A 26188-nucleotide genomic window follows, 5' to 3' on the forward strand; every position below is an offset into this window, starting at 1 on the left:
GACATTTGTTAATGTCTAAAAAATGACAGGCATTGAGATCGTATGACTGTTGCTATGTATCAAATTGTAACTATTTAGTTCTACTTCCATTCAATAGAACAGGCCCTTTAGATGGAGAGGTGTGTTTTGAGCAGGCAGTCCTGTATGTAGATGAGACCTTTGTGGTGGTTGCATGTTACCCGCCCATGGGGAGTGAGTTTTGGAATGATTTTTTTTTCGGACACCATGTAAGTGTGTAAATATAGAGAGGGCGGGAGAGGGCAAGGCCACTCTTCAGCTTTGTGATCCACTCCCTACAGCAGTCAAACAGAAACCTCAGAGGAACTAGTGTATGTGGAAGAGTATGTGGTGTCTGGCACCACCCTGTGGCTGCTTACAGTATTACACCCATACGCTCCCTGTCTACTCCCCACAGCTCTCTAGGAACAGATCTGTTGCATACTCCTTGCGTCCTCTCTCCTCATCACCTTCTCAGAACCCATTGGATGAGTAAGCCAGAGGTCCCTCCCCTCTGACCTTTTCTAATGGGTTTTGCAAGGAGAATGCAATTAAGATCTTCCCTGCAGCTGAGCCTAGCTCTCGAGCGTGCTCTCTCTCTCTCTCCTGTGACTGCCACACCCCCTGGTGGCTACTGACTGTACTCTAACTCTTTCTCCGTTCTCTCTCTAGTGGAGAATGGAGAGCACTGTGACTTCACCATCCTGAGGAACATGCTCATCAGGTACCGTTACAGCACACACACTCTCCTCTGCATTATGGTCATGCTCCACTGAGTGTCCTGGTTTAAACGCTGCATGAGCAGCAGCAGATGGTAGGGAGATTATGGTGCCAGTTTTCAGTGCCATGTCATTCCTCACTGCTCTCTGACTATTTAAATGGATTTTAGTGTCACTATCGTTTTTTACTGTAAAGTGTATTGCTGTGATTAATTTTAGTTTAAATAAAGTTGTATTTGATTTCAGTGGTTCTGTCTTCTTGTTCCAGAACTTACATGTCGTCTAAATAAAGTTTTATGTTGATCCAGAACCCACATGCAGGACCTGAAGGACGTGACCAACAATGTCCACTATGAGAACTACCGCAGCAGGAAGCTGGCAGCTGTCACATACAACGGAGTGGACAACAACAAGAACAAGGGACCAATGACCAAGTGAGTACTAACCAAAAGTTGACCAATGGTGTTTGTATGTGGTTCTGTTTTCCATTTCTCTCCATTCCAGGTCTTCTGTAACAGCGTGGATGAAGGGAAGGAGACGAGCCCTGCACTAACGCAATCCACTCCTCTGATCACAGGGACTAACACAGTCATCCACACACAGCCCAGCATCTGGGCTGGATCTAACACAGTCTCATAACCCTGAGTCACTGCTAATTCACAGTCAAGTACAGAGAACCTCACTAAAATGATGCACCGTAATATCACAGTAACCACCAGCATCCATTAGCTAGCTAATAGCTCTCTAACGCATGGTCATCATAATATCAGCATGCTAAGTGTGTGTATGTTTCTGTTTTTTTTAGATTTGACACAAATGAAGGCATGTAAGTGTCATTTCAGTTCTTAAAGAACCCCTTGTTAGCTATGTTTCTACACTCTCCTCTGTTTTTCCCTCGTACAGATATATGGGTTGTATAGAGATGCTGCTCTTTATTTGACGCTAGAGGCCCCTACCAGGTCATGAAATGGATAATATCATTCTACAGCACTCTAGCAAACTTCCCAGTCTAAACTGAATACCTGTTGGCAGAATAGTCTCCAATAGTCTTCCTGGAAAATCGTATTTGTTGTCCTGTGAAGGGGCTCTTGCTTTCTTTGTGAGCTTCACTCAGCATCCGTACCAGTAGAGCTTCACTCGGCGTCCGTACCAGTAGAGCTTCACTCGGCGTCCGTACCAGTAGAGCTTCACTCGGCGTCCGTACCAGTAGAGCTTCACTCGGCGTCCGTACCAGTAGAGCTTCACTCGGCGTCCGTACCAGTAGAGCTTCACTCGGCGTCCGTACCAGTAGAGCTTCACTCGGCGTCCGTACCAGTAGAGCTTCACTCGGCGTCCGTACCAGTAGAGCTTCACTCGGCGTCCGTACCAGTAGAGCTTCACTCGGCGTCCGTACCAGTAGAGCTTCACTCGGCGTCCGTACCAGTAGAGCTTCACTCGGCGTCCGTACCAGTAGAGCTTGTTGGTGACTTGGTGTTCACTAACTCAACGACGCAATTGCTTGGCTTTACTAACACAGACAGAAATGGCTATTGAATCGCTGGGTCTTCCTCTCCCATGTTCCTCCTCCAGGCATAAGTGTATGCAAGAGATGGTGACAGGAATTTCCACCCTGGCCCAAAGTCTGAGTTTGACTGCTTTGGGCTGGGGCTTGGGGGCAAGGCTTTAGACTGATGGATGTTGTGTGTGCACATGCCTCAACCCTGCAGGAGTCCATTGGCCCAGATGGAGGAGGAGAGGAGGGAGCACGTGGCCAAGATGATGAAGATGGAGATGGAAATGGAACAGGTGTTTGAGATGAAGGTCAAGGAGAAGATCCAGAAGCTCAAAGACTCTGAGCAAGAGGTACAGGAACCTAACAGAACACATTCACACCACTCAATCAAATCACTGAAATACTCTGTTTGTTCCCATGTTAATTCGTGTATTTTCCATAGAGCGATCTCACTAAAAAGACGCACCACTGTTTTGAATGGTAAAATTGATTTAATTAACAGAATAATAGATAAGGCCTATTATCTTACCTGAAGTTACCACTACAAAATGCATCATTAGTAATTCAACATGGGTACAGTCCATAGAGGGCTTGAGCTGTCAATTAGAGGATGATTTAGAGGCAGACAGGAAGCCCATCACTGCAGCTCCAACACCCTCAGAATGGCTTCCAGTTTCTCATCAGAAAAGAGCCACTGCTGATCACTCCTCCCACTCCAAAGCAGCAGGCAGCCTAGTGGTTAGAGTGTTGGGCCAGTAACCGAAAGATTGCTGGATCGAATCCCCGAGCTGACAAGGTAAAAATCTGTCGTTCTACCCTGAACAAGGCAGTTAACCCACTGTTCCTAGGCCGTCGGTGTAAGTAGGAATTTGTTCTTAACTCACTTGCCTAGTTTAATAAAGGTTAAATTTAAAAGCCTTTCTCCTCATGCTGCATGAATCTGTCCAGGGTCTATCTCACTGTCGCTCTGTAAAAGAGAAACATACTCCTCACCTCCGTGTACCAGTCAACCAGAAGGTTCTGCTCCTAATCAGACGGGTGCTGGCTGTGTTCAAGAAGAATGGTCACATGTCTGAGCTGGGATGTCCAGTACTGCTCACACTGCCAGAGACCCGGGCTGTCTCCCTCAACCTCTGCTACCCATGATGCCATCCATGGTACAGCCTGGACAAAATGCTGGATGAAGTCACTCAAGCTTAGAAGAAACAAGTCACATATATATATACATACATACATACATACATACATACACACACACACACACACACACACACACACACACACACACACACACACACACACACACACACACACACACACACACACGACTCCAGCCATGCAAATGGTGCAAACTGTCCTGTATCCTGTCTGCAGCTCCTGCGGCGCCACGAGCAGATGAAGAAGAACCTGGAGGCCCAGCACAAGGAGCTGGAGGAGAAGAGACGCCAGCTGGAGGATGAGAAGAACAACTGGGAGGCACAGCAGAGGGTGCTGGAGCAACAGAAACTAGACTCCTCCAGGTACAACACACTACTACAACACATTTCTATACAACAGCATTACATGGAGTCAACCATGAACAATTATTCAACCTATTTTTGTGGTGTTGTATAATACAGTATTTATTTTTCTACTCCTCACCTCATCCAGTACCTTCATAGAATATGATGGAATATTACTTAGTGTCCATTTGTTGAGTAACAGACTTGTCTCAAAGGTTGGAGGAAAGGGCAGAGATCAAAACACACACCCTTTGAGACAATACACACCTGTTGAAAGTAGAGGTCGACCAATTATGATTTTTCAATACCGATTATTGGAGGACCAAAAACGTCGCTGCCGATTAATCGGTCAATTTTTTATTTTATTTTTTTACTTTTTAATTTTATTTAGTTGGAATAATGGCAATTACAACAATACTGAATGAACACTTATTTTAACTTAATATAATACATCAATAAAATCAATTTAGCCTCATAAATAATGAAACGTGTTCAATTTGGTTTAAATAATGCAAAAACAAAGTGTTGGAGAAGAAAGTAAAAGTGCAATATAAGAAAGCTAACGTTTAAGTTCCTTGCTCAGAACATGAGAACATATGAAAGCTGGTGGTTCCTTTTAACATGAGTCTTCAATATTCCCAGGTAAGAAGTTTTAGGTTGTAATTATCATAGGACTATTTCTCTCTATACCATTTGTATTTCATATACCTTTGACTATTGGATGTTCTTATCGGCACTTTAGTATTGCCAGTGTAACAGTATAGCTTCCGTCCCTCTCCTCGCTCCTACCTGGGCTCGAACCAGGAACACATCGACAACAGCCACCCTCGAAGCAGCGTTACCCATGCAGAGCAAGGGGAACAACTACTCCAAGTCTCAGAGCGAGTGACGTTTGAAACGCTATGTAACGGCTGTCGTAGAGAGGGGACCAAAGCGCAGCATGTTGAGTGCTCATGATTAAATTTATTTTAACTCAAAACACTAAAGACAAAATAACAAACAGAAAACGAAAGCGCACAGTTCTGTCAGGTACAGAAGACTAAACAGAAGACAACTACCCACAAACACAGGTGGAAAAACCCCTACTTAAGTATGATCTCCAATTAGAGACAACGAGGACCAGCTGCCTCTAATTGGAGATCATCCCAAAAAACAACATAGATAGGGGGGGTTTTTCTATATCACGCCCTGACCTACTCTACCATAGAGAAGAACGTCTTACTATGGTCAGGACGTGACACGCTATTAGCGTGCACCATCTAACTAGCTAGCCATTTCACATCGGTTACACCGGCCTAATCTTGGGAGTTGATAGGCTTGAAGTCATTAACAGCGCAATGCTTGAAGCACAGCGAAGAGCTGCTGGCAAAACGCACGAAAGTGCTGTTTGAATGAATGCTTACGACCCTGCTGGTGCCTACCACCGCTCAGTCAGACTGCTCTATCAAATCATAGACTTAATTATAATATAATAACACACAGAAATACGAGCCTTAGGTCATTAATATGGTTGAATCCGGAAACTATCATCTCGAAAACAAAACGTTTTTCCTTTCAGTGAAATATGGAACCGTTCTGTATTTTATCTAACGGGTGGCATCCCTAAGTCTAAATATTCCTGTTATATTGCACAACCTTCAATGTTATGTCATAATTACGTAAAATTCGGGCAAATTAGTTCGCAACGAGCCAGGCGGCCCAAACTGTTGCATATTCCCTGACTCTGCGTGCAATGAAGTGACACAATTTCCCTAGTTTAATATTGCCTGCTAACCTGGATTTCTTTTAGCTAAATATGCAGGTTTAAAAAATATATACTTCTGTGTATTGATTTTAAGAAAGGCATTGATGTTTATGGTTAGGTACATTCGTGCAACGATTGTGCTTTTTTCGCAAATGCGCTTTTGTTAAATCATCCCCCGTTTGGCGAAGTCGGCTGTCTTTGTTAGGAAGAAATAGTCTTCACAGTTCGCAACGAGCCAGGCGGCCCAAACTGCTGCATATACCCTGACTCTGTTGCAGAGGTGACACATTTTCCCTAGTTAAAAGAAATTCATGTTAACAGGCAATATTAACTAAATATGCAGGTTTAAAAATATATACTTGTATATTGATTTTAAGAAAGGCATTGATGTTTATGGTTGGAGCAACGTGTACCTAAGCGATTATATGCAAAGCAGGACAGGCTAGATAAACTAGTAATATCATCAACCATGTGTAGTTAACTAGTGATTATGATTGATTGATTGTTTTTTATAAGATAAGTTTAATGCTAGCTAGCAACTTACCTCAGCTTCTTACTGCATTCGCGTAACAGGCAGGCTCCTCGTGGAGTGCAATGTAAAGCAGGTGGTTAGAGCGTTGGACTAGTGAACCGTAAGGTTGCAAGATTGAATCCCCGAGCTGACAAGGTAAAAATCTGTCGTTCTGCCCCTGAACGTTCTGCCCCTGTCGTTCTGCCGTTCTGCCCCTGAACGGCCCTAATTAATCGGTCGACCTCTAGTTGAAAGTCTGAAAACGGCACAGGGCTCAGCCAAAGTGCTCCTTGATCTCACACACACCGCAGCCAATACTGTATACACAGCTCCTTATGAAGAGCTCTGCCTCTTAATCAACATTGCTCTCTCTCGCCCTACAGGACCTTGGAAAAGAACAAAAAAAAGAAGATATTTTAAAAGTATTGCAGGAGGACCACCATGTAACAATGTACTAGTTGCCAATTTCCCAACCTGGACTGTCAGTTTGCCTGTCGACCAACAACCTGTTACTGTGTGTATGTGTGACGGAGCAGCGTGGTCTGTCTGGGGGAAGTTGGTTGTAACTGGGGGATCGAGGGAGAGAGGGTCCTCCATTAAACTCAAACTCATTTTCAGACAGACTCAGTCCTGGAACATGCTATATCACTATACTATTTCTCCTTTTATCTCTGTCTCTTTTTTTATTTATATAAATATATTTTTGTTCCTGAAGTGGGCACATTAAATGGTTGTACAATCATGTTTTGTGGTTCAGTGTGACACAGAAAAACAAAACACACCGGTATCAGCTCTTTCATGATTTCATGATCTGTTTTTCATTTTAAACTCCAGAATGCCACAACTGTTTTTCTTTCACCTCCTTTTTCTCTTTCTAGTTACTGACCTTGGAGACAGACTGCACTGCTATGTTGTAGTGTTCTATTTAACGCCAAATGACCAAACGGCAGAGTAGGAAGCTACTCACCTCAAGCTACACACCTCAGGCGTTTTGTTTTATAACGTTTTTGTTATTTAGTTGTCGCTTTTATTTTTGTAATCCTGATCCCAAAATGATATGCTCTTCCATCTCTTGTAATTTAAATGATCTAGCCATGGACGGCATGTTGGAACATTTGATTTATTATTATTTTTTCTGTTTAAAATTTTTGGTTCTCTTATATTGGCCCTGCTACAGTAATCATTTGTTCATTATTCGTTTCATGTTTGTTTGCAGGCGTTTCCCATTCTGGTCTTGGAGGTCTACTGTGCACACTGGATTTCACTCCAGCTGACACATAGTAGGCCCCCTTGACCACGGCTAGGAAACCCTGTTTTAGAAGACGGTGGGGAGGAATGCTTGGTTGTTGACTCAACCCGTTAACACAACCCTATTGTTGTTATTGTTGTTTACTTACAATTTCCAATGTCTGTAAATAAACAAGTCTATATTGACTGTAATAAACAACTGTGGGGTTCCCTTCCCAAACATGACATTTAACACTGTTCACGTACTGCATCTATTTTTTATTTGTCTTTTGTTTTGTTTTTATAGTATCGTAATAAACTTGTGATGATACAACCCAGCGTGGTTTTATTGAAGGTTTTTGTTAAAATGGAAGGGAATTACTGTGGTAAGATGTGGCTTAGCTCACTTTTGAGTCAAATTACAAGCCATAAACTGTCTTCTGAAATGAATTGTCCTTCTCACCAAGATGCACGCTATATTTCACCAGCAGGGGGCAGTGAATAACTACTGACTCCGTCATATCCCAAACAGCAGGGATCAACTAACCTCATCAAAAAAAGAAAAGTCCCTTTTTCAGGACCCTGACTTCCAAAGATAATTTGCAACAATCCAAATAACTTCACAGATCTTCATTATAAAGGGTTTAAACACCGTTTCCCATGCTTGTTAAACGAACCATAAACAATTAATGAACATGCACCTGTGGAACGGTCGTTAAGACACTAACAGCTTACAGATGTTAGGCAATTAAGGTCACAGTTATGAAAACTTAAGACACTAAAGAGGCCTTTCTACTGACTCTGAAAAACACCAAAAGAAAGATGCCCAGGGTCCCTGCTCATCTGCGTGAACGTGCCTTAGGCATGCTGCAAGGAGGCATGACTGCAGATGTGGCCAGGGCAATAAATTGCAATGTCCGTACTGTGAGACGCCTAAGACGGTACTACAGGACGGACAGTTGATCGTCCTCGCAGTGGCAGACCATGTGTAACAACACCTGAACATCACACCTGCAGGACAGGTACAGGATGGGAACAACAACTGTCCAAGTTACACCATGAAAGCACAATCCCTCCATCAGTGCTCAGACTGTCTGCAATAGGCTGAGAGGCTGGACTGAGGGCTTGTAGGCCTGTTGTAAGGCAGGTCCTCATCAGACATCACCGGCAATACCGTCATCTATGGGCACAAACCCACCGTCACTGGACCAGACAGGACTGGCAAAAAGTGCTCTTCACTGACGAGTCGCGGTTTTGTCTTACCAGGGGTGATGGTCGGATTCGCGTTTATCGTCGAAGGAATGAGCGTTAAACCGAGGCCTGTACTCTGGAGCGGGATCGATTTGGAAGTGGAGGGTCCATCATGGTCTGGGGCGGTGTGTCACAGCATCATCGGACTGAGCTTGTTGTCATTGCAGGAAATCTCAACGCTGTGTGTTGCAGGGAAGACATCCTCCTCCCTCATGTGGTACCCTTCCTGCAGGCTCATCCTGACATGACCCTCCAGCATGACAATGCCACCAGCCATACTGCTCGTTCTGTGCGTGATTTCCTGCAGGACAGGAATGTCAGTGTTCTGCCATGGCCAGTAAAGAGCCCGGATCTCAATCCCATTGAACACGTCTGGGACCTGTTGGATCGGAGGGTGAGGGCTAGGACCTTTCCCTCCAGAAATGTTCGTGAACTTGCAGGTGCCTTGGTGGAAGAGTGGGGTAACATCTCACAGCAAGAACTGGCAAATCTGGTGCAGTCCATGAGGAGGAGATGCACTGCAGTACTTAGTATCTGGTGTGGCCACCAGCTGCATTGACTGTTACTTCTAATTTTCACCCCCCCTTTGTTCAGGGACACATTATTCCATTTCTGTTAGTCACATGTCTGTGGAACTTGTTCAGTTTATGTCTCAGTTGTTGAATCTTATGTTCATAGAAATATTTACACGTTAAGTTTGCTGAAAATAAACGCAGTTGACAATGAGAGGACGTTTCTTTTTTTGCTGAGTTTAGATTCAGTCAAGTACAGATAACCTCACTAAAGTGATGCACCGTAATATCACAGTAACCACCAGCATCCATTAGCTAGCTAATAGCTCTCTAACGCATGGTCATCATAATATCAGCATGCTAAGTGTGTGTATGTTTCTGTTTTTTTTTAGATTTGACACAAATGAAGGCATGTAAGTGTCATTTCAGTTCTTCAAGAACCCCTTGTTAGCTATGTTTCTACACTCTCCTCTGTTTTTCCCTCGTACAGATATATGGGTTGTATAAAGATGCTGCTCTTTATTTGACGCTAGAGGCCCCTACCAGGTCATGAAATGGATAATATCATTCTACGGCACTCTAGCAAACTGCCCAGAAGTCTTCATTGAATACTTGATGGTAGAATAGTCTCTAATAATTGTCCTGTGTTTAGGCTGTTGCTTGCTTCGTGAGCTTCACTCAGCATCCGTACCAGTAGAGCTTGTTGGTGGCTTTGCTAAGACAGGCAGAAATGGCTATTGAATCGCTGGGTCTTCCACATCCAGGGCCTTCCCCTGCCTGTCCTCATCCTCCTCCAGGCATAAGTGTATGCAAGAGATCGTGACAGGAATTTCCACCCTGGCCCAAAGTCTGAGTTTGACTACTCTGGGCTGGGGCGCTCTTAAATCTTTTTAATGAATTTTAATCTTATTAACACTTTGTTCTAGCTAGCTATTTGTGTAGGTAGCTATCAAGTAAACACTGATGGATGTGTGTGCATGTGCCTGAACCCTGCAGGAGTCCCCTGGCCCAGATGGAGGGAGCACGTGGCCAAGATGGAAATGGAACAGGTGTTTGAAAAGAAGCTCAAGGAGAAGATCCAGAAGCTCAAAGACTCTGAGCAAGAGGTACAGGAACCTAACAGAACACATTCACACCACTCACACAAATCACTGAAATACTCTTTATTTTCCATAGAGCGATCTCACTAAAAAGACGCACCACCATTTTGAATGGTTAAATTGATTTAATTTATTAACAGAAAAATAGATAATAGGCCTTATCTTACCTGAAGTTACCACTACAAAATGCATCATTAGTAATTCAACATGGGTACAGTCCATAGAGGGCTTGAGCTGTCAATCAGAGGATGATTTAGAGGCAGACAGGAAGCCCATCACTGCAGCTCCAACACCCTCAGAATGGCTTCCAGTTTCTCATCAGAAAAGAGCTACGGCTGTCACGGGCGTCGTAACGATTGGACCAAGGCGCAGTGGGTAAAGTGCTCATCTTCTTAATTTATTTAAAGAAAACACAAACAAAATAAACAAAAACGACGAAACACCCACAAAACACAAGTGAAACAAACCCCAACTAAATATGGCCTCCAATTAGAGGCAACGACAACCAGCTGTCTCCAATTCGGAGGTCCTACCAAAACCCCAACATAGAAATAGAAAACATAGAACCTAAACGAAAAACACCGAAACACACACCCCCTGCCACGCCCTGACCAAACTACAATGACAAATAACCCCTTTTACTGGTCAGGACGTGACAACTGTTGGTCACTCCTCCCACTTCAAAGCCTTTCTCCTCTCATGCTGCATGAATCTGTCCAGGGTCTATCTCACTGTCGCTCTGTAAAAGAGAAACATACTCCTCACCTCCGTGTACCAGTCAACCAGAAGGTTCTGCTCCTAATCAGACGGGTGCTGGCTGTGTTCAAGGAGAATGGTCACATGTCTGAGCTGGGATGTCCAGTACTGCTCACACTGCCAGAGACCCGGGCTGTCTCCCTCAACCTCTGCTACCCATGATGCCATCCATGGTACAGCCTGGACAAAATGCTGGATGAAGTCACTCAAGCTTAGAAGAAACAAGTCTCGTCCAGTCTTGTGGTGTTGCCACCAATCTGAGTTCCAAATCCACATTGGCGCCTTACAACCAAACATTCTAAATTCAAATCATTCTACTGAAGTTGCTCTATTTAATTGTGATATCATCATATTCAAATGTAGATGTATTCTTAGGATTTAGAATCACCAAGGGAACGGCAGAATGCTTTCAAATCATAACCAGCTCTGACTCTTCACAGCAGACATGATGAAATGTTTTAATATGGTCATAGCTGTGATTACATCATAGGGTGCGTTCATAAATTCACTCTGGCTATCTACTCTGATTTCAGAGCACTTTTGTCTGAGTGTGCCAGAGCGCAGAATAACTGATGAATTTACGAAAGCTCAGCACCCGTTGAATATGACCGGTGTTAGTTAAGGTAATTCAATTGTTGCCAGCAGCACAGTTAGTCACCAATGCGCTGGATAACATGAAAACAACCTAACCCAGCTCTGCTAGGGCGAGTAAAACGGTCAGATTGAGCTGTTCTCTCATTTGTGTCTGGAAGTAGCTAGCCAACGTTGGCCAGTTAGCTTGGGTGCTGGACTGCAGTTGTTAGGTCAGAACGCTCGGATCAACCCTACTCCTTGGCCAGAGCGTCCGCTCTGAACGCTCCGAGAGGGAAACGCTCTGAATTTAGAAACGGACAATCTGACAACGCTCTGAATTACGAATGTCCAAAGCGCACTCTGGCACTTCAGATTGAATTACAAACACACCCTCAGACAAACACACATACTGTATGTGCACATGCGCACGCACTCATACGAATATAACACACACACGACTCCAGCCATGCAAATAAGGCAAACTGTCCTGTATCCTGTCTGCAGCTCCTGCGGCGCCACGAGCAGATGAAGAAGAACCTGGAGGCCCAGCACAAGGAGCTGGAGGAGAAGAGACGCCAGCTGGAGGATGAGAAGAACAACTGGGAGGCACAGCAGAGGGTGCTGGAGCAACAGAAACTAGACTCCTCCAGGTACAACACACTACTACAACACATTTCTATACAACAGCATTACATGGAGTCAACCATGAACAATTATTCAATCTATTTTTGTGGTGTTGTATAATAGAGTATTTATTTTTCTACTCCTCACCTCATCCTGTACCTTCATAGAATATGATGGAATATTACTTAGTGTCCATTTGTTGAGTAACAGACTTGTCTCAAAGGTTGGAGGAAAGGGCAGAGATCAAAACACACACCCTTTAAGACAATACACACCTGTTGAAAGTCTGAAAACGGCACAGGGCTCAGCCAAAGTGCTCCTTGATCTCACACACACCGCAGCCAATACTGTATACACAGCTCCTTATGAAGAGCTCTGCCTCTTAATCAACATTGCTCTCTCTCGCCCTACAGGACCTTGGAAAAGAACAAAAAAAAGAAGATATTTTAAAAGTATTGCAGGAGGACCACCATGTAACAATGTACTAGTTGCCAATTTCCCAACCTGGACTGTCAGTTTGCCTGTCGACCAACAACCTGTTACTGTGTGTATGTGTGACGGAGCAGCGTGGTCTGTCTGGGGGAAGTTGGTTGTAACTGGGGGATCGAGGGAGAGATGGTCCTCCATTAAACTAAAACTCATTTTCAGACAGACTCAGTCCTGGAACATGCTATATCACTATACTATTTCTCCTTTCTTTTCTCTCTCTTTCCCCTTCTCTCACTCTCCTCCCCAAATACCTTTCTTCTTCCTTCCTGAAGTGGGCACATTAGATGGTTGTACAATCATGTTTTGTTGTTCACAGTCTCACACACAAGTCGGAAGTTTACATACACCTTAGCCAAATACATTTAAACTCAGTTTCACAATTCCACAATTTATTTCAGCTTTTATTTCTTTCATCACATTCCCAGTGGGTCAGAAGTTTACATACACTCAATTAGTATTTGGTAGCATTGCCTTTAAATTGTTTAACTTGGGTCAAACGTTTCGGGTAGCCTTCCACAAGCTTCCCACAACAAGTTGGGTGAATTTTGTCCCATTCCTCCTGACAGAGCTGGTGTAACGGAGTCAGGTTTGTAGGCTTCCTTGCTCGCACACGCTTCTTCAGTTCTGCCCACACATTTTCTATAGGTTTGAGGTCAGGGCTTTGTGATGGCCACTCCAATACCTTGACTTTGTTGTCCTTAATCCATTTCACAACTTTGGAAGTATGCTTGGGGTCATTGTCCATTTGGAAGACCCATTTGCAACCAAGCTTTAACTTCCTGACTGATGTCTTGAGATGTTGCTTCAATATATCCACATAATTTTCCTGCCTCATGATGCCATCTATTTTGTGAAGCGCACCAGTCCCTCCTGCAGCAAGCACCCCCAGAACATGATGCTGCCACCCCCGTGCTTCACGGTTGGGATGGTGTTCTTCGGCTTGCAAGCCTCCCCCTTTTTCCCCAAACATAATGATGGTCATTATGGCCAAACAGTTCTATTTTTGTTTCATCAGATCAGAGGACTTTACTCCAAAAAGTACGATCTTTGTCCCCATGTGCAGTTGCAAACCGTAGTCTGGCTTTTTTATGGCGGTTTTGGAGCAGTGGCTTCTTCCTTGCTGAACGGCCTTTCAGGTTATGTCGATATAGGACTTGTTTTACTGTGGATATAGATACTTTTGTACCTGTTTCCTCCAGCATCTTCAAAATGTCCTTTGCTGTAGTTCTGGGATTGTTTTGCACTTTTCGCACCAAAGTATGTTCATCTCTAGGAGACAGTCTCCTTCCTGAACGGTATGACGGCTGCGTGGTCCCATGGTGTTTATACTTGCGTACTGTCGTTTGTACAGATGAACGTGGTACCTTCAGGCGTTTGGAAATTGCTCCCAAGGATGAACCAGACTTGTGGAGGTCTACAATTTGTTTTTCTGAGGTCTTGGCTGATTTCTTTTGATTTTCCCATGATGTCAAGCAATGAGTTTTAAGGTAGGCCTTGAAATACATCCACAGGTACACCTCCAATTGACTCAAATGATGTCAATTAGCCTATCTGGAATTTTCCAAGCTGTTTAAAGGAACAGTCAATTTAGTGTATGTAAACTTCTGACCAACTGGAATTGTGATACAGTGAATTATAAGTGAAATAATCTGTCTGTAAACAATTGTTGGAAAAATTACTTATGTCATCCACAAAGTAGATGTCCTAACCGACTTGCCAAAACTATAGTTTGTTAACAAGACATTTGTGGAGTGGTTGAAAAGCAAGTTTTAATGACTCCAACATAAGTGTATGTAAACTTCCGACTTCAACTGTATATTCACATAATAAACTTGTGATGATTAATCCCAACGTGGTTTTATTGAAATCAACGTTTTTGTTGAAAAGGTTTTACTTTGGTAAGATGGAAGGGAATTACTGTGGTAAGATGTGGCTTAGCTCACCTTTGAGTCAAGTTACAAGCCATAAACTGTCTTCTGAAATGAATTGTCCTCCGCACCAAGATGCACGCTATATTTCACCAGCAGGGGGCAGTCAATAACTACTGACTCCTTCATATCCCAAACAGCAGGGATTATCAACTAGATTCAGCCATGGGATGATTTTGTTTCTTGAGCAAATGGTCTGGGGGACAGAACTTAATTACAAATAATTTGTAGGATTGTTATTTGACCACAAAAACCCAATCAGATATATTTGACTAAAACAAAATTATTTCAAACCTTGCTTACATTTGTATATGATTACGTGCTTCTCTTGTCACACCCGGATCTGTTTCACCTGTCTTTGTGCGTGTCTCCACCCCCCTCCAGGTGTCATGAATCTTCCCCATTATCCCCTGTGTATTTATACCTGTGTTCTCTGTTTGTCTGTTGCCAGTTCGTTTTGTTCATGAACCCGCCCAGCGTTTGTTCCCTTGCTCCTGTTTGTTTCTTGCTACTGTTTCCTAGGCCTTCCCGGTTTTGACCCTTCTGCCTGCCCTGACCCTGAGCCTGCCTGTCATTCTATACCTTGCCCCATCTCACTTGATTATTGACCCCTGCCTGCCCTGACCCTGAGACTGCATGCCGTTCTGGACTCTTTGCACATTCTCTGGATTACTGACCCCTGCCCGCCTTTGACCTGTCATTTGCCTGGCCCTGTATTAGAAATAAACTTTTGTGTCTTTGACACTGTCTGCATCTGGGTCATTCCTGAAACCTGATAGTACGAACTGGCCATGACTGACCCAGTAGATTCGGACCATCTCCGTAACGCCATCTCCTCCCAAGGAGCCACCATTGGAAGGCACAAGGAGTTGCTTCGTGGTCTTATGGAGGGGTTCCAGACCTTGGTCAAACGCCACGACCAAGCATTGAACACATTTCTGGAGCAATTCTGTGGGTTGTCTACTATGCAGCCTACCACGACGGTAACCTCCCAGCCCCTCAGTAACCCGGCTGTTAGTGCGCCATCACCCCGGTTTCCCGGGAACCCCGCTTACCTTCACCAGAGTGCTTCGATGGAGAGTCGGGCACCTGTCGGGTGTTTCTCGCTCAGTATTTACTCATCATTGAGCTGCAGCCCTCCTCCTTCCCCGTAGACTGCTCTAAGATAGCGTACCTCATCACGTTGATGTCCGGGAGGGCTCTCGCCTGGGCTACGGCAGTATGGGAACAACAGTCGGCCGTATGCTCCAGTCTGGAGGAGTTCGTGGCAGAGATAAAGAAGGTCCATTGATGCTCCATTGTCCGGGAGAGAGGCTGCCCAGAAGTTACTCCAGATTCAATAAGGCTCCCGCCGACTACGCAGTGGCTTTCCGCACGTTGGCAGCTGAGAGTGCCTGGATCCCGGAAGAACTGTTCGACATGTTCCTGCATCGAGTTTTGGAGGAAGTAAAGGACAAGCTTGCTGCCCGGGAACTACCGACGGATCTCGACTCGCTCATCACCTTGACCATTCGGATTGATGGGCGACTACGGGAACTAAGGAAGGAGAGGAGATCTGATTTCATTCACCCCTCCAAGGATCCCACCTCGCCTCAGATGTATCCCGGAAGTCCCCGACGGCTCCGTTGCCGAGAGAACCTGAGGCTGCCCGAGTTCCCCCGAGAGTTTCCGAAGGCTGACGATTCACCTCTTCCCGAGCCCATGCAACTAGGCAGAGCTAGGCTGTCTCCAGCTGAACGGCTATACAGGCTTCACACTAAGAGCTGCCTGTATTGCGGGACTACTGGTCATTTCGTCTCCACCTGTCCACTAAACCACCAGGCTCACCGGTAGGAGCGAGTACTCTGGTGGGTCATATGGAGTACTTTTCCTCTCCCCTTACTCGCATCCCTTTTCATGCCATGTTGCTGTGGGGGAACCAGTTGAAATCTCTCCGGGTCCTCATCAACTCTAGGACCGATGAGAGCTTTATGGACGTTACCCTGGCTTCCGAGCTGGATATCCCCACTCAGCCCCTCTCCATTCCCATTGACGTTAGAGCACTGGAGGGGGCTCTATAGGCCGGGTCACCCACAATACTACCCCCATCAACCTACGTGTGTCAGGGAACCACAGCGAGACGATCCAGTTCCTGCTCATTAAGTCTCCTCAGGTTACTGTGGTATTGGAATTCTCCTGGCTCCAGGGACACAATCCCCTCATTGACTGGTCTGCCGGTGCCATCAAGGGCTGGAGCCCGTTCTGCCACGCCCATTGCCTGAAGTCAGCGCAGCCTGCCCCGGGATGTCTTCCTGGGGCCTTGGAAGTTGCCCCGGACCTCTCCACCATTCACGCGGAGTACCAGGACCTCCGGGAGATGCTCAGTAAGGCCCGGGCCTCTTCACTGCCACTGCACCGACCTTATGACTGCAGGATTGATCTTCTCCTAGGTACCACTACACCCCAGGGATGACTGTACTCTCTGTCGGGTCCGGAGACCAAGGCTATGGAGACCTACACTGAGGACTCCCTAGCTGCTGGGTTCATCTGTCCTTCTGCCTCCCCTGCCGGCGCAGGGTTCTTCTTCTTCTGGACGAGTGGAAGACTGCCTTCAACACGGCCAGCGGCCACTACAAGTACCTGGTCATGCCCTTTGGCTTACCAATGCCCCTGCTGTGTTTCAAGCTCTGGTTAATGATCTTCTCCATGACATGTTGAAATGGTTAATCTTCGTCTACCTCGATGACATCCTCATCTTCTCCCGCCCTACTCAAGAACACGTGCTCTACATTTCCACAGGTTCTCTAACACCTCCAGGAGAACCAGCTTTTTGTAAAAGCCGAGAAGTGCGAATTCCATCGCTCCTCCATCCCCTTTCTGGATTACATCATCGCTGCAGGGAGCGTACAGATGGATCCCGGGTGAGAGGTGAGAGCGGTGGTGGATTGGCCCCAGCCTACGTCCAGAGTACAGCTGCAGTGTTTCCTGGGTTTTGCCAACTTTCATTGCCTGGCTTCCCCCCTGTCTGCCCTCACCTCTCCCAAGGTTCCGGTCACGTGGTCCCCAGCTGCTGACCAGGTGTTCCGGGATCTCAAACACCGCTTCAAACAGCTCCCATCTTGTTTCATCCTGACCGTCCCGCCAGTTCGTGGTGGAGGCCGATGCTTCAGATGCGCCTCAACGCCACAGAGAGGAACTACAATGTGGAGAATCGGGAGCTTCTCGCAGTGAAGATGGAGGAATGGAGGCACTGGCTGGAGGGAGCGTAACATCCATTCATTGTGTGGACCAACCACAATAACCTGGAATATCTCCGCACTGCCAAGCGCCTCAATTCCAGGCAGGCTAGGTGGACCCTACATTTCACCCGGTTCAATTTCTCCCTCTCTTACTGGCCAGGATCCAAGAATGTCAAGCTGGATGCGCTGTCACGGTGCTATAGCCCCACGACTACTATCCCAGAACCCGAGACCATCCTTCCCACCTCGTGCCTGGCGGAAGCAGGTTCGGGAGGCACAGGGTTCCCAGCCAAACCCGGGGGGTCCAGATAACCGGATGTTCGTGCCTGATGCGGTCCTCTCCACGGTCCTGGAGTGGGCCCACTCCTCCAGGCTTGCCTGGCACCCGGGCTCCCGTTGGACCCTGGCTTTTGTGTGACAACACTTTTAGTGGCCTACCATGGTTCCTGACGTCTCCGCGTTTGTCGCCGCTTGCACGGTCTGTGCACAGAACAAGACTCCTCGGCAAGCTCTGGCTGGTCTCCTCCAACCTTTGCCTGTCCTTCACCGTCCGTGGTCTCACATCTCCCTGGACTTTGTCACGGTCAGAATGGCGGTGTTGCCATCAGACGGGGGGGGCCCGTTGTGGATCAGTTTTCCAAAGCCGCTCACCTCATTCCTCTCCCCAAGCGACCCTCTGCAAAAGAGACGGCCCATCTCATGGTGCAGCACGTCTTCCAGATCCATGGACTGCCAGTTGACATGGTTTCCAACCGGGGTCCTCAGTTCTCGTCCCGGTTCTGGAAGGTGTTCTGCATCCTCATTGGGTTGTCAGCCAGCCTGTCCTCTGGGTTCCACCCCCAGTCCAACGGCCAGTCGGAGCAAGCCAACCAGGACCTTGAGACTACTCTGCGCTGCCTGGTCTCTGCCAACCCCACCACGTGGAGCCAACAGCTTGTGTGGGTTGAATACGTCCGCAACATCCTTCCCTGCTCTGCCACGGGCCTATCACCTTCTGAGTGTTCACTGGGGTATCAGCCCCCAATCTTTCCTGATCAGGAAGAAGAGGTCAGCATACCTTCTGCCCAGATGTTTGTCCGCCGCTGTCGTCATACTTGGAGGAGAGCCCGGTAAGCCCTCCTCAAGACCACCTCCAGGTATTGACGACAAGCAGATCGCCACCGGACCCCGGCTCCCCGGTATCATCTCGGGCAGAAGGTATGGCTGTCCACCCGGGATCTGCCCTTCCGGGTGGAATCCCGCAAATTCTCCCCCCGGTTTATCGGCCCATTTCCCATCTCCAAAGTCATTAGCCCCTCTGCTGTTCATCTTCTGTTGCCCCGTACCCTTCGTATACATCCCACCTTTCATGTGCCCAGAGTTAAACCCATATCTCACAGCCCTTTGTCTCCTTGCCCCACCTCACTAGATTATTGACCCCTGCCTGCCCTGACCCTGAGACTGCCTGCCGTTCTGGACCCTTTGCACCTTCTATGGATTACTGACCCCTGCCTGCCTTTGACCTGTCGTTTGCCTGCCCCTGTATTAGAAATAAATGTTTGTTTCCTAGACACTGTCTGCATCTGGGTCATACCTGAATCGTGATATCTCTATTATGTGTGAGAATACTTGAACAGATTTCCAAAGATGTAATCACGTGGAGCTGATTTCCTGGTGTTTTTAACACTCTTTTATGTCCAGTTGGGGAACCCTGCCATATAGTCATAGGTCATATCTCAGGAGTTTCCAGGCTATGCTTGATCACTCTTATCACACACTTTCTCTCTGTGTCCTTGAACATTCTACTCTTTAGACTTGAGTACCTGATCATCTCATCATGGTGTACTCCAAACCTGAATCCTGCTGACTAGAGAAATGCACTCAGATTTTGCATGAGTTCATTGGGGAGATCCCTGATTGTGTTTGATGCCTTTTACCCACATCAGATGAAAGAGACTAAAGGTAAAAGTAGATAGTCTCTCGTTTAATGTAAGTGGCAAACAGGAATTCCTTGGTTGAGGAAATATAGTGCTTAGTTAGCACAATTACAAATTGACCAACAAGCTGAAATAAGTTGAATTGGACTATTTTCTTTTCTCATTGTCCAAATTCCTATTTATTTTTTTATTTTTTTTATTTCACCTTTATTTAACCAGGTAGGTCAGTTGAGAACAAGTTCTCATTTACAATTGCGACATGGCCAAGATAAAGCAAAGCAGTGCGACACAAACAACAACACAGAGTTACACATGGAATAAACAAATGTAAAGTCAATAACACAATAGAAAAAATCTATATACAGTGTGTGCAAATGAGGTAAGATTAGGGAGGTAAGGCAATAAATAGGCCGTAGTGGCGAAGTAATTACAATTTAGCAATTAAACACTGGAGTGATAGATGTGCAGAAGATGAATGTGCAAGTAGACATACTGGGATGCAAAGGAGAAAAAAATAACAATATGGGGATGAGGTAGTTGGATGGGCTATTTACAGATGGGCTATGTACAGGTGCAATGATCTGTGAGCTGCTCTGACAGCTGATGCTTAAAGTTAGTGAGGGAGAAATGAGTCTCCAGTTTCAGTGATTTTTGCAATTCGTTCCAGTCATTGGCAGCAGAGAACTGGAAGGAAAGGCGGCCAAAGGAGGAATTGGCTTTGGGGGTGACCAGTGAAATATACCTGCTGGAGCGCGTGCTACGGGTGGGTGCTGCTATGGTGACTAGTGAGCTGAGATAAGGCGGGGCTTTACCTAGCAAAGACTTATAGATGACCTGGAGCCAGTGGGTTTGGCGACGAATATGAAGCGAGGGCCAGCCAAAGAGAGAATACAGGTCGCAGTGGTGGGTAATATATGGGGCTTTGGTGACAAAACGGATGGCACTGTGATAGACTGCATCCAATTTGCTGAGTAGAGTGTTGGAGGCTATTTTGTAAATGACATCGCTGAAGTCGAGGATCGGTAGGATAGTCAGTTTTACGAGGGTATGTTTGGCAGCATGAGTGAAGGATGCTTTGTTGCGACATAGGCAGCCGATTCTAGATTTAATTTTGGATTGGAGATGCTTAATGTGAGTCTGGAAGGAGAGTTTACAGTCTAACCAGACACCTAGGTATTTATAATTGTCCAGAACTGTCCAGAGTAGTGATGCTGGACTGGCGGGCAGGTGCGGGCAGCGATCGATTGAAGAGCATGCATTTAGTTTTACTTGCATTTAAGAGCAGTTGGAGGCCACGGAAGGAGAGTTGTATGGCGTTGAAGCTCGTCTGGAGGTTAGTTAACACAGTGTCCAAAGAACACGGTATAGTTTACTTTTACCTGTTTGTACTTTTTTCTTTCCGTGTTACTCAAACAAAAAGGGTCCCTTTGGACTCCCCACTGCTGTGTGGAACTCACACACACTGTCCCAGCCACTCTAGAATCACGCCATAGCCCCTCTGTCAGCCGGCTATATTTGCTCACCTTTCTACTTGCTGATTGGTCAAGGGTTTTACCTGGTCATCCAGGTGATTGGTGCCTTGACCAATCTGAACAGACCAGTCTAAAGGTCCAATGTTTCAGCCCACATAGCGTGGTATTGACTGACCATTCGTGGAGACAGGGATGTAGACCATGCATTGGACTGTCTCCCAATATTGTCTGCCGCAAAGAAAGTGAACTGATACCCCTGATGATTATAACTCTGTTCTGTAAAGTATATTCTGTTGTATATTTGCTGTTACTTTCTGATTGAACAATGTAAAGTTAATGCAAAATAACTTTTGTTCATATCTAAATATCATCTTGGTCATCTAAATAAACTTCGGAACCATCCAGTTAGGATGATTTTGAGACCAAATAATTGGTAAGACTTAGCTTGACTTTTTTCCCTGACAAGAACTTTCCTTGAAAGTTTGTTTCTTAAGTCCTTTGTTGTTGTAATACATTTTTTACTGTTGTTTTTTCATCATATTTACTTGGACAGAAAATGCACTATGACACTTAAGAAGCATTATGACCATCAGAATCATATAAGCCACCCAGACCTATGACGTACATGCCCTTATGTCAGTCATCAGTCAAAAAGAGGGTGTCTTGTACTACTCCTGAAATCTGCTCCTGCATTCATCCCAGTCATCAGAAACAGAGCATTGAGGTAGCTGCATGTCTGACATCAATGTGTGCGCAATTACAAGGATAATTTAATATGGTCAATTTCAGAAAATGTTATATAACATAAACATAATGTTGACAGTAGGCGATGGTGTAATGGAATGTTTTGCCTTGTGTGGTAGGTTTTGAAAGTCTTATGTAGGTGTCAAAACCAGCCATAAAATAATGCAATATATGTATATGTCACAACAACTATAAATAAATGTGTCACGACAGTGTTATGACCATATTATGACAAGTTATGTCAGCTGTAGAAATATCAAATCAAACCAAGTGAAATGCTTGTATTATGATACAGTTATGACGTGTCATAATAACGTGTTATGACACTGGATGTCAAGTAAAGCGTTACCAAAGTGAATTATTGTAAAAGATATGATGGTGATCTAGGAATTAGCTGATCGTAATAGTTAAGCAGTAAAAGCCTGCCAATAGAATTTGGGTCTACTATTGACCGACACCCTTTGACACAGAAAGCTGTGTTGGCATTGGTCCTTGGTGTCTGTCTGTTGACCACATCAGCCAAGTCAAACTGGACAAAGGTCAAGGTTCACATCCTGCTGGCCCTGTGCTCAGTCAGCACCCATGGAACCATGCAGTCCAGAATGAACGTCCCTACAAACCAGGTTTTAATCATTTATATTGAGCTGAGGATAATAGCCAATTACTCCACTCAAAGTAATTGCATAAAATTTCAGTTCGGCATAGTGCATTTTGATCACACATATACTGCATTGACCTGCTAGGGAGCAATGAAGAAACTGAAAAAGATATCTTCCTCAGCTTTTCTATCATCCCTGTGTATTGTCACTTTGGGGCCTGCCTCAGTTGTGGGCTTTCTCTAGACACTGTATGCGTCTCTTTCACGTTGGTATAAATTATTTGGAGATAGGCGCAGAAATACATAATCTGGGGTTTTAACACACCCAAAATAAACACGTATACAAAACACTGGGATGTACCCAAACAAAAGAGCGAGGGTAAACCTCGTAGAACGACACGGGACCTGTAACACACAACGCACAAAACACGCAGCACAGGCTGAGACAACGCATAGGTACTCACACCACCAACGGACATGGGAACAATAATCGACAGACCAATGGCGAAACAAAGGGCACATTTATACAAATACAATCAGTGAGGAATTAGAACCAGGTGTGCGTAATGACACAGTTCAGTGCAGCCTAGAAGGCCGGTGATGTCGACCTCCGGAACTGGTGAACAGAATGAGCAGCAGTACCGGGGGGATCCGTGACAGTCTCTATCAGTCCACTTAGGTATAAGGATCCCTGACTAATTACAGTGCCCTATTCAGCTCTATGCCTCAGTGGAGTGGTTACTAATGCTAAACCACTGGCATCAGCAGTCTCTTGCTGCCCGGTCCATGGGAAACTGGATCCAATCTTTGTTACATAACACTGTATGACACTCCGATCTCCCTCACTGTCCACAGCACTCGGTGCCTTTCTCTAGTCTATCACCCTGAGACCTCCTTTTTGCCAAATACTGTTCCATAGCTGGTGAAACACAGGGGCTCTTGCTAAATGCAGTCCCCTGACTTGGCTTGCACAGTCTGTTCTGCTTAATAGCTCCCTTTGACAATGACCTCCTTTAGATTTTTTTGGAGCTCTGTGTGTGGTGTGCTGGAGTGGGTCCAAGCAGACAGACAACAGAGGGAGAAGAATTGCTGCTGCGCTGTCAGCAAGTTTAAGCTCTTTTCTCTGTGTTCCCATGGCTTGGACAAGGCAACACATAAACACACACTGTGCGACACACACTTGCTGTTCCACACACACAGGCAGTACACACACATTTGCGAGGGGGCGTGCTGTGGGATTATTTAAGATACTCTTTGAAGAGGTAGGGTCTCGGATGTTTTCTGAAGATGGGCAGGGACTCTGCTGTGCTAGCTTCAGGGGCAAGCTTTGAAGGCTGAGCGGGAGCTGCCCTCCCTCAAGGGTGGGAGGGCCAAGAGACCAAAGGTGGCAGAACAGAGTACTCCATTTGGGGTGTAGGGTTTGAGCATAGCCTGAAGGTAGGAAGGGTTCTTCTTTTTTATTTATTTTACCTTTATTTAACTAGGCAAGTCAGTTAAGAACAAATTCTTATTTACAATGACGGCCTAGGAACAGTGGGCTAACTGCCTTGTTCAGGGGCAGAACGACAGATTTTTACCTTGTCAGCTCAGGGATTTGATCTTGCAACCTTTCGGTCACTAATCCAACGCTTTAACCGCTAGGCTACCTGCTTGCTGGCTCCGTAGGCAAGCACCATGGTCTTGTAGTGGATGCAAGCTTCGACTAGAAGCCAGTGGAGTGTGTGGAGGAGCGGGGTGACATGGGAGAACTTGGGAAGGTTAAACACCCGGTGAACTGCGGCATTCTGGATAAGTTGCAATGGTTTGATGGCACAAGCAGGGAGCCCAGCCAACACACACAGTGCACTCACTTGGTGTGCCACACTCACCCGCTCTCTATTTATCTCTCTCTTGTTGTGCCGCAGTATGGTTGCACAGCAGTACGTTAGTCTCTGGACCCACTAAGGGATCAGGGGCCAGATTCTATTCTATTCTGTCTGTGTGTCTGCATCGTTTCACCACGTGTGCTCTCTGCCACCATGGAGACTGGCCTTTTGTTAGCCAGAATCCCATTATGTCATTGGACCAGACAATGTTTGTGTCTGTGTGTCTTTGTGCATCTCTGACTGCGTTTACAGAAGAAGCCCAATTCTGATCTTTTTTTCACTAATTGGTTATTTCAACAATCAGATCAACTCTGAAAAAGATCTGATGTGATTGGTCTAAAGACCGATTAATGAAAAAAGATAACATGAATTGTGCTGCCTGTGTAAATGCAGCTTAAGTGTGTACATTCTTGGAAAAAAGGGTTCCTTTTGGGTTCCAGGTAGAACACTTATGGGTTCCAGGTAGAACCCTTTTGGGTTCCATCTTGAACCCTCTGTGAAAAAGGTTCTGCATGGAACCAAAAGGGTTCTACTTAGAACCAAAAAGGGTTCTCCAAAGGGTTCTAGATACCTGTACATGGTCTAGATACCTATATCCAAAGCCACTTACAGTTGGTGAGGGCATGCATGTTTTGTATGTGATCCCTGTGGGAATTGAACCCACTCCCTTGGCAGTGCTAGCACCAGTTTTGCCAACTGTGACACTTCGTATACGTGTCTGTGTCAACATGGGCAAATACGTTTTAGTGGTGATATGATCAGAGTAACTGAGAGAAGTTGGTTAGGGGTTAAGAAGACAAGGTGTTGGTTGTCCTCTGGTCACACTGCAGCTCCATGCTCTGTAGACCAACCTCCAGCCCTCTCTCTGCAGGTCAAGTGGGGCCAGGAGCCTTGGCTGCCACAACTAGAGGATTAGTAAGTCAATATTGGCAAAGAAGTGGCATGGAACAGAACACAGGGTTACTGGCAGAGAAAGATGACACCTCAATATCTGTCTGTTCATCACGTATGATATCTAAATCTCCTCAGCTATTTCTGACTGTGTTTACTTTGTTTTGGATTATCCAAAATTATCAAACTGTTTTGGTACATCTTGTTTTGTGGTTTTATTATCTGCAGACATACATTACCTGTTGGTGATTTCTCAGTGATTCTGACCTTGGTATTGCGTAATAAGAGCAGTGTTGAAGTGAATGTGGAAGTGTTCTGACTTTGAGCCATTTCATGAAACACTCTGATGCTATATAAAGAGGTGTGATGGGAACACTGCAAGCATGGCTTTCCCCATTAGTACTGGTGGGGGTACTGTACTGGTGTAGGCTGCATGGCGATCAGATAGCTTCCTGTCTACAGCTTCCTGGTTTATGCTAGGTAGATTCCTGGGCAGGGGTGGCCTAGATTTGATGAATCAGGTGTATTTAGAGCAGGGCTAGAGCAAAAGCCTGCATGCACAGTTCCAAAAGGGAAGTCCACTGCTTTGTTATGCTGAACCCACACAACATAATGTCCACATTGCTTTTAATTAAGATTCCATTCTGACAAAACAAAATAATCAAATAAACTGTTGCACAGCTCTGTTACAGACATGTAGTTCAGAAAGTGTTATAAAATTCAACAGTTTATCGATCACCAACTTTATGTCGCTAGAGATGAAATCCAACATATTCCCATTTTGGCTCATATAAAATGCAAATTAGATGCTAATCAGAGGAGAAAAAAACTGTAATGTAGAGAGCCAGAATGGTATTACTTAGCCTGGCTGTACATTGAAACTGGCCACAATGCATCATGTTATGTAGAAATCTTCAGCACCTCTCTCTCATTGGTTGTTCTGTTGTCTGCAGATTTCTATTTGAATGGAGAAGGACAAAATGGGTGCCTAGTTTATTTACTTCCATTTTAGAGAGAGAGAGAGAGAGAGAGCCTGGTGGCTGTGAGGTATATGAAGCT

General features: G+C 45.5%; 2 protein-coding genes and 1 long non-coding RNA gene across 9 annotated transcripts in view; 2 read left to right on the forward strand and 1 right to left on the reverse strand.

The window, feature by feature from the left end:
• LOC106570300 (septin-7) overlaps positions 1-7530 on the forward strand; it is a 46379-nt gene extending 38849 nt beyond the window's left edge. For 2 of the 7 annotated variants that reach the window (XM_082961219.1, XM_082961215.1), the window contains 6 exons: positions 670-721; positions 1025-1150; positions 1522-1542; positions 2423-2558; positions 3583-3728; positions 6349-7530. In XM_082961219.1, coding sequence (XP_082817345.1) covers positions 670-721; positions 1025-1150; positions 1522-1542; positions 2423-2558; positions 3583-3728; positions 6349-6385 — 518 coding nt within the window. In that variant the 3' untranslated portion in view covers positions 6386-7530. The other 5 variants (XM_014142468.3, XM_082961217.1, XM_082961214.1 and 2 more) reach the window with 4 other exon arrangements.
• A 2402-nt stretch (positions 7531-9932) lies between these two features.
• Positions 9933-12872, forward strand: LOC106570301 (septin-7-like). Its single transcript, XM_014142472.3, has 3 exons — positions 9933-10061; positions 11889-12034; positions 12422-12872. The coding sequence occupies exons 1-3, from the start codon at positions 9933-9935 to the stop codon at positions 12456-12458; spliced, it is 312 nt and encodes a 103-aa protein (XP_013997947.2). The 3' UTR covers positions 12459-12872.
• LOC123726781 (uncharacterized) lies at positions 10104-10978 on the reverse strand. The gene is made up of 2 exons (XR_006758926.2): positions 10821-10978; positions 10104-10446 (listed from the first exon to the last, which is right to left on the reverse strand). It is a non-coding gene; the product is annotated as an uncharacterized LOC123726781 (long non-coding RNA).
• Positions 12873-26188: the final 13316 nt, after the last annotated feature.

Source organism: Salmo salar, chromosome 14, assembly GCF_965601325.2.
Source record: "Salmo salar chromosome 14, fSalSal1, whole genome shotgun sequence".
Lineage (NCBI taxonomy): Eukaryota > Metazoa > Chordata > Actinopteri > Salmoniformes > Salmonidae > Salmo > Salmo salar.

Bases quoted from the DNA above. Each gene is read 5' to 3' on its own strand.
- LOC106570301 (XM_014142472.3), top strand. From the start codon at position 9,933: ATGTGCCTGAACCCTGCAGGAGTCCCCTGGCCCAGATGGAGGGAGCAC. The intron at 10,062-11,888 runs GTACAGGAACCT...TCCTGTCTGCAG, and splicing joins TCAAAGACTCTGAGCAAGAG to CTCCTGCGGCGCCACGAGCA. The intron at 12,035-12,421 runs GTACAACACACT...CTCGCCCTACAG, and splicing joins CAGAAACTAGACTCCTCCAG to GACCTTGGAAAAGAACAAAA.